We start from the raw sequence: 8707 nt of genomic DNA on the forward strand, positions 1-8707 counted from the left end.
TGCTGACTGAAAGGAATGAACTAATACAGTACACACCCTGTTGAATCAACAAGCACAAATTAAGTGCTCTGCCTTGGACTGGCTATGCTCTGGCCTTTCAGAGTGTAAAGTGCAGCTGGAGACAGTGAATGTGTGAGAACTCCATCCTCAAGTCTAATGACCTCTCCCTCCTAGTCCGTAACTCACAGAAATTTCCTTTTCTTGAATGAGACAAGCTCCCTCCACCTCAGGACTTCTACCTATGCAGTTACCTCTGACTGTCATGCCACAGCCTACCCACTCTTCACACACACTTCCTTCAACTCTGGGATCTCTCTTCCTTGACACACACATCCCCACTACCTAACCCAGTGCCCCCATAACTCTATTATAGCAGCATTGTACTTATTCATAGCACTTAGAGTGTTCATAATAAAGTATTGTCTGTCATTTTGTTCTAGTGATTGTTACACTGTTTTTCATGCTGTATGCCTCTCATCATATAAGAGGCACAAGTTTTATACTATTAATATTTACACAATATTTATAAATGTACATGTGCATTATATGTGTATATATACACACACTGTATAGCAATTTCTTAAGTAGTGCTAAATTGAAAAAGTCAAAGTACTGCTGTTAATTAGTACTAACAACTGTGCTTTTCATTTTTAAAATTTTGAATGTAGTAAGTGTTTATGAAATTTCTAGCCTGGCTAGAACTAAAAACAAATGGCCATGAGTAAATTTGAAATTATTAAGAGAGATACCATACAGATAGTCTTTTAACAAGTTTTACTGAAACTGGACAATTTGGGAGATTTTTTTATTTTTATTTATTTTTTTATTTTATTTCAGTCAGAAAGAACCATGTTTCTCTTTTATTAGATAGTATTATTATTATTATTATTATTATTATTTATTCTTCAATAGAAATAAACAAATACAAAATTTCAGTTAGATTGCCATGGAACTATAACTATGACAACCCCTGAGGGTGGGTTATCAGGCTAAAAACAGGTATTAAAGAATAGAACAAAGGTTCATGCCTTTTCAAATTTACCATCCACACTGGGCAGAACACACCCACAGGACCTGGAATTTCCAGAGGCATTTGCAGTAGTGGACCTGATAGCTAATGTTTTTCTCTCTCATGCTGGATCATGCTTGGAGCCCAGCCCTGAGTCATCCACCACCTGGCTGACCCACAACTTTTGAAGTTCTACTCAGAAACATAGCAATAGGTAATGGATCAAGACCAAAGGGTTGAAATGACCAGATTCTGGTAAACTAGATGAAAAGAGGAATATCTTATGTGCACATGTTCTTTCAGAGTATCTTGTTTTAAAAGTCATATTTGACCTATAAAATTACAGCCGATGAATTAATATCAGGTCTTCTTTTTCAGAACTTTTATAATCATGGACAAACAAAGTAAGTAAATTATGTATTTACTTTTCTCCTATAATGCTAAATCTGCTGTTAATATATTATCAGATGTTTTATTGAGTTTCTGAAATAATATAATTTGCTTTGTGTTGTTTATTCTTCAGAATCCCAAAGTCTAGTTCAGTGTTTTGATATATAGTATCCACAGATATTCACTACCAATAATTTTTTCTTTAAAAATACAAACACCTTAAACTTAAGAAATTTTAGGCCTACTGGAAAATATGTTGTATAATTTATACTATATTTCATCCAGACCAGTTTTCCATTGTATGTGTATTTCGTTTACATAAAGATAATTCAAGTCATATTAATTAACATAATACATTTAATATGTCAGTTCATTGTAATAAAATCCTCACATAAATCCCTAATATGTGTTTCATAACATACACATGTGAATAGTTTTAAATAAATACCAATCATTATATTCTGGCTTTTTTTTCTTTCAAGAAAAATTTAAATAAGTTAGGTATTGACCAAGCATGTAATAAGACATTGTCTGATTAAAAACCTAAAACAGCCCTGACCAGTTTGGCTCAGTGGATAGAGCGTCAGCCTGCAGACTGAAGGGTTCCAGGTTTGATTCTGGTCAAGGGCATGTACCTTGGTTGCGGGCACATCCCCAGTAGGGTGTGTGCAGGAGGCAGCTGATCGATGTTTCTAACTCTCTATCCCTCTCCCTTCCTCTCTGTAAAAAATCAATAAAATATATTTAAAAACCTAAAGCAATATGTAGAGGGGAGGGGATATTTTTTAAAAAGTCCTGTGTTCTGAAAGGATTTATATTCTCTCTTTAACTTTATGTAGGTAGCCAAAGATGTTTATCTCTCATCACAGTGTCAGCCTTGCTACATGTATATATTTATTAGGACCAGAACTTTGGCTCTTCTTCAGGAAGTTTCATGTTTTTCTCTTAGTGTTTGCTATGTTAACTTAATCTTAGTTATAAAACTCAAAGCTTTTTAAATGTAAGTTATATAAAGCTTTGAGTTTTGTAAATAAGATTAAATACATGTGTACATTTCACTTGTTTAATGTAAATTTTAGGATGCTTCAAATCACTTTAGAAAGATTCTTTTGGCCACAGTCATAATCACCTTTTAACTCTTCAGTTTCACATATATAAATTGTATGTACATGTGTGCATCAATAGAAGTGAAATGTTCATATGTACATAAATATACATATATAAATTAAAATGAAATACCTTTACAACAATGTGATACTCCTATGACTTTATGTTATTTTAGGCTGCATTTCACAAATTCATTTGTAATTCATATGCTCTTTGCTCTACTTGACCACTTGCCCATTCATGTATTTATCTTTGTATAAATTTCCACTAATCCTCTTACCACGATCATTGCTCTGGTACAAAAATCCCAGAGATAATGAGGTCCTAATTTCTTGATTCTGTGATGTCATCGACATATGTTTATCTTCACTATTGTGGTGAACAATGGTATTTGGTCAGAAGTGCCAAAGTGTGACATATCATTTACGGGTAGGTCTTAAAGTCAGATTTGTAGTTTGTTTCTTCCAGATCCGTCGAGTCTGATCCTGTTGTCTCTAACTCACGCTGAGAGTGGGGACTCTGGGCAGAGCCTTGAGAGCTAGATAACTAAACAAGGCCACTCATGTGATGCTGAGAAACAGAAAGCAATGGTTGGGAAAAAATGGCTTGCAGTAATTCAGAAATCTGTGACAATTTGGTGTGTCTATCCAGGGGAAAGTCCTGATGGAAGTAGCCCTGTTGCCTGAATTTGCAGTCTCCATGGACTCCATTCTGCTGAACTTATTATGAAGCAATTGAATGGAGGAGAGAGTGGGCCCACAGTCCAGCCTTCCTGCTGAGAAGGTGATCGAAGGAAGGGAGAGACCGCGGCACCACGAATTGAGTGATCTTTAAAACCTCATGAAAGAGAAGCATACAGGGGAGGTGTCAGGTTGAATATTAGGCCAACATTTTCTTCTGAATTGATGCCATGTCCCCATGATTCAAAAAGAAATTTTGAATTTACAGTTAGTAAGTCATATGAAAGAGAGGAGGACATAATAAAAATGGGGAGTCCACTAGACTATATGTTCCATGAAGACAGAGCCAGTGTAGCTCCAGAGACTAACTCAGGGGTGAGACAGGAGATACTTATTATTCAGCTGGGTTGGCCACTAAATGAATTGGAGAAACCTAAATATAAAGAACTAGGATGTTGAACTATTTGTACATATATTAGGATTAGTTACGGCACATTGTATATCATTTGATTAGCAAATAATAACATTTAACCTGTTAGTTTATTGTACTTAAGTCAGTTTTGATTTTTATAAGTCAAAATCAGTCAAATATTAGAATTCACTTTGATCAACCTTATTAGGAAAGTCCCAGAGTAAGCATGAAAAGGACATTTAAATACAGATATAGCCCGGCTGCCGGCATGGCTCAGTGGTTGAGCATCGACCTATGAACCAGGAGATCAGAATTCCATTACCGGTTGGGGCCTATGCCCAGGTTGTGGGCTCTATCCCCAGTGTGGGGTGTGCAGGAGGAAGCCAATCAATGATTCTCTTTTATCATTGACTAGAGGCCCGATCCTTGGGTCCCTTGGCCTGGCCTGTGGGGATCAGACCAAAACTGGCTCTCTGACATCCCCCAGGGGCTCCCAGATTGTGAGAGGGCACAGGTCAGGCCAAGGGAACCCACTAGTGCACAAATCTAGTATGCATATAAGATCTTTGGTTAATCTCTCCCCGCCCTCCCCCATCCCCCTTCCCTTTGAGATTCATCAGTCTGTTCCATGTTTTCATGCTTTTGGTTTCCACTCCTACATTGAGCATCTGCCTCCTCGTGGTCAGTGTGCATCATAGCTACCGGCTGGTCAGCCGGTTGGCTGGTTGCTTAGGCTTTTATATCTATAGATGCTTCTATCTCTCTCTCTCCCTCTCCTTTAATCTCTGAAATCAATAAAAATATATTTAAATACATATATATGCATTATTTTAAATATTAAAAAATTCCTAGAGTCATGATTATAGATATCTTTAAAATCATCTGTAATTCTTCCATTACCATTCTCACATCCCCCTAGTTTTATTTATCTCTTCACACTCTATATGTGGCTTTCAAATCATCTCTTTTCTAATACCAACAAAATCAGAGTATGGAAGTGAACACTCATCCAGCACAGTTTAAAACTAGAAATACAAACCCTGTGAATTTAGCTGTTTCATTTTATCCAAAAGGGAATATGTTTACCCTGGTTGGTGTGTCTCAGTTGGTTGGGCATTGTCCTTTGCACCAAAAGGCTGCCAGTTTGATTTTTGATCAGGGCACATGCCTGAGTTGCAAACTCAATCCTGGTTGTGGGGAGGGAGAGACATGCGGGATGTTTCATTCTTGAATCAATGTTTCTCGCCTCCCATTCCTTCTCTCTCAAAATCAGTTAAAAAAATTTTTAAAGGGAATTTGTTTGACACATGATTCTGTCAAAATAATTCTGATAACAGGCACAACTTGTGTTAAGTGAAGAATTCCCTCTATTTTAATATAGCACAAGATCATGCAAATGAAGTTACCTATCCACAGACATTATATTTTTCTTTTTAATGTGTATTTTGTTAAAGCTTAACTCTCCTTGAATTACAGATGCACAAATGAATGCTCCTCACCCAGGAACAAATTTCCCAGCTGGGTATCATCCTCAATATCCTCCGGCAGCATTCCAAGGTAAAAGCATTTGTTCAAAGAATAAAGTGAAAATAAATCAATCATTGATATTCCCCAAAGGGAGTGTGTGCATGTCTGTCCATCTGTCTGTGTATTTATTATAGTACTAGTGGCCCCATGCACAAAATTCGTGCCCATTAAAAGGGAATTTATTAGAGGAAATATTTTAATATTGCTGTTTGCCCTTTCTCTATAGTAGAAGTGTCAGAGATGAAAGAAAATTAGTAAAATGTATACGAAAATCTCCCTCCTGTCTGTGTCTGGGGCACTCCGTGGGACCCAGAGTCAAGTCCCCACCCACCCGCATGTGCCTCAAAATTGCACAAGACCCAGACCTGGCCTGCTCCACCCCGTCAAGCCCCGCAGGGCAGGGGGCCCAGCCTCAGGTCCCCCAACCCCACGCCAGTGCGGGGGCGGGGTGTGGCCTCAGGTCTTCCCGCCCGGCCTCAGGCGCGAGGGTGTGAGGGCGAGACGACTATTTGCATATTAGCTCTATTATGTAGGATTGCACTTTGTTGGAGGTGCAATAATGAAATTGGCAGAGTAGTTCTTGATTTGTTTTGGTTGACTATATGTTATCATCAATAACATTAAAGTATTTTTTTATTGATTGTATTGATTCTCCATCTCTTCAGAAAATTGTGATCATTCAATCAATCAGTTAAGAGATTTGATCCTGAGTGTTTTTGAGTCATGTGGAGCTGAGGTTAATTGTGTTCAGAGAGAGTCACAGAAAAGACATGACTGCTTTAGAGGAAGCTGCAGGCTATAAAAATGCAGCTACCTGGGGATATTCTCATCTTCATCTGATAACAAGTGAAAGCTTTCCTTTTGTATACATGCTGGACCATGCCTTACATGTAGAGGGTCTTAGGAATGGACTATACAGTGGATTAAACTCCAGGGAAATTGTTAAACCAGAAAGTTACATGGACAGTACTGTAAGGAATGACATGCCTGTACCTCTATACCAGGGTTTCTCAAAAGCAGCATTGTCATATTTTGGGATGGATAATTTTTTTTCATCAGGGTGCTATTTCGGGCATTTTAGGATATTTAGCAGCATTTCTGGCCTCTGTACACCAGATGTCAGTGTCACCCTTCCTTCTAGTTGTAACAGCCAAAAACATCTTTAGAACTTGCCAAATATACCTTGAAGAGACAAAACTGTCCCCAGTTCTCTCTCTCTCTCTCTATATATATATAGAAGATAAGATTTTTTAGAATTCCAGAATTTCCAGTTTTACAGAGTGCTTTGATCCTAGAAATGCTGGCTCCTAAAGCCTTTATGTTGGACCTTCTACTCAATGTTCTCTCTCTTTTCCATGAAGGCATTCCAAAATATTTGTGCAAATGACTCTAGACCATTGCTGATTCTTTCACTTTCTTAGGTATTAAGCATATTTTCGTCTGAGTGTTGAATAGCAAAAATAAGGCCAGGGCCAATTTTATTCTGCCAAAACTCTCAAAATATAAATGTATATGAAACCACAGATATTTCATTGAAAATTTGATGAAAGATAAAAACATGAACTTTAAGCTTCATAGAAACAGGATTCCTAAACTGAAATTTCAGTTTGTAGATACTGGGGTAAACCCAAAGACTTGATGTTTCCATTTTTCGGTATAGTTACAAATTATTTCACTTGTTCATATTGCAGGACCTCCAGGACATACTGGCTACCCTGGCTTGCAAGCTGCCTATCCTGGGATGCTAGCAGGCTATCCTGTCCCCCAGACTGACTATTCAGTCCCACCACCCGGCTGGTCAAGTGCTGGTCCAGTGGGCTTTCCTGTCCAACACCAGCCAGTATATAATCAGCCAGTTGGACCTGCAGGGGTACCATGGATGCCAGCACCACCACCTCCATCAGACTGTCCACGAGGGTTGGAATATTTAAGTCAGGTAATTTCAAATACCTCAAATAGTCATTCAAATAAAACTGTGCTTCCAGTTTACTTATTAACAAATGACTAATTAGCAAATGCCTGAAATGGTAAAACAACATTTTTTGCAAACAAATTAATTCTTCTAGGTCAGGTTTACTTTTATTTTTATTTTTTAAATATATTTTTATTGATTTCAGAGAGGAAGAGAGAGGGAGAGAGAGATAGAAACATGAAAGATGAGAAATATTCATTTATCAGCTGCATCCTGCATGACCCACACTGGGGATGGAGCCCATAACCCAAGCATGTGCCCTCACCGGAAATCGAACAGTAACTTCCTGGTTCACTGGTCGACACTCAACCACTGAGCCACACTGGCTGGGCAGATCAGGCTTACTTTTAAAGCAAACTACATATGGCTTAAGAAATTGAATTTTCTATGATTTTGAATATAATCTGATACTAACCAACAGCAAACACTTATTAAGCACCATTTTCCAGGCTTTGTTCCTAAGTATAATACAAGTATTAACTCATTTGATCCTTATAAAAGCTCTGTGATATTTAGGTGTTATAATTATCACTCAACCACTGAGCCACACTGGCCAGGCCATTCAATAGATATTTTTAATTAAAAATATATTAACTTTAGCTCTGACCGGTGTGGCTTAGTTGGTTGGGCATTGTCCCATGCACTGAGAGGTTGCTGGTTCAATTCCCAGTTAGGGCACATGCCCCGGTTGTGGGCACAATCCCCAGGGAGGAGTGCAGGATGCAGCTAATGGATGTTTCTTTTTCCCCTTCCTCTCTCTCTAAAAATCTATAAACTATTCTTTAAAAAATAAAAGAAATAAAAAATATAAAGTATATATTAATTTCAGGTATATCTAGAAGTAATATAAATTATCATTAAATATTGATAATATATGTAAGTATTGTTAATTGATTATATGTATTCTTTAAAATATAAAAACCGATGTTAATTTGGTTGGCTTAAAAATGTGATATATAATTTACAGTTTAACTTTTTGTTTTTATTATAATAGATAGATCAGATACTGATTCATCAACAAGTTGAGCTTCTAGAAGGTATGTATTGATTGTGTTGATTATATTTCTAGAAAGAGAAGACATTTGTGCAAATAAAGGCATATCAACAACCACAATTATAACACTTTAACAGATATGGAATGATTAAAACTGGTTATTTACAAATGTCTCTCATCCTGATAATTCGTTTCTTGAACTTAGGAATCAAGTGGTAAAATGCTATTACTCTGGGCATTCATCCTCATGATTTAGACCCTAATTTAGAAGGAAACCAATCAAAATTTACTTTTGCTCCATCTTCTCTCTAGAAAGCACTTCAGTGATTTATCACTTTATCTAACCTCTCTCACTCTGGCTTTTCCTCTCCTAATATGTGATAACCTTGAGATTGGCACAGAGCCACGTGCAGTAGTGCACTTATCTTAATGCATTTCCAAAGTGAATACATTTTTTGAATTTGGATGGGTATGTTGTAGAAAATTACAATCCTGCCAACAGTTTCTCTTGGGAGTTCAGATGAACCCTGTAAAACCTTTTTGCCATGGGCCGAGGATTATTACTTAGGATGTTGAAGGATGCTGATCCTAGAGATCTGACTTCCTAAAACAGCAT

At 37.3% G+C, this 8707-nt stretch overlaps 1 protein-coding gene across 3 annotated transcripts in view; it reads left to right on the plus strand.

Annotated features, from left to right (window-relative positions):
- LOC102755613 (phospholipid scramblase 1) overlaps window positions 1–8707 on the plus strand; it is a 27163-nt gene that overhangs the window by 2094 nt on the left and 16362 nt on the right. Inside the window, exons 1-5 of one of the 3 annotated variants that reach the window (XM_015559045.1) lie at window positions 1145–1264; window positions 1388–1413; window positions 5075–5155; window positions 6817–7061; window positions 8092–8134. In XM_015559045.1, coding sequence (XP_015414531.1) covers window positions 1401–1413; window positions 5075–5155; window positions 6817–7061; window positions 8092–8134 — 382 coding nt within the window. In that variant the 5' untranslated portion in view covers window positions 1145–1264; window positions 1388–1400. Of the gene's footprint in view, window positions 1–1144; window positions 1265–1387; window positions 1414–5074; window positions 5156–6816; window positions 7062–8091; window positions 8135–8707 lie in introns of those variants that run through there. The other 2 variants (XM_006756144.2, XM_006756145.2) reach the window with 2 other exon arrangements.

Source organism: Myotis davidii, unplaced genomic scaffold (assembly GCF_000327345.1).
Source record: "Myotis davidii unplaced genomic scaffold, ASM32734v1 scaffold2694, whole genome shotgun sequence".
In the NCBI taxonomy this organism is placed as follows: Eukaryota; Metazoa; Chordata; class Mammalia; order Chiroptera; family Vespertilionidae; genus Myotis; species Myotis davidii.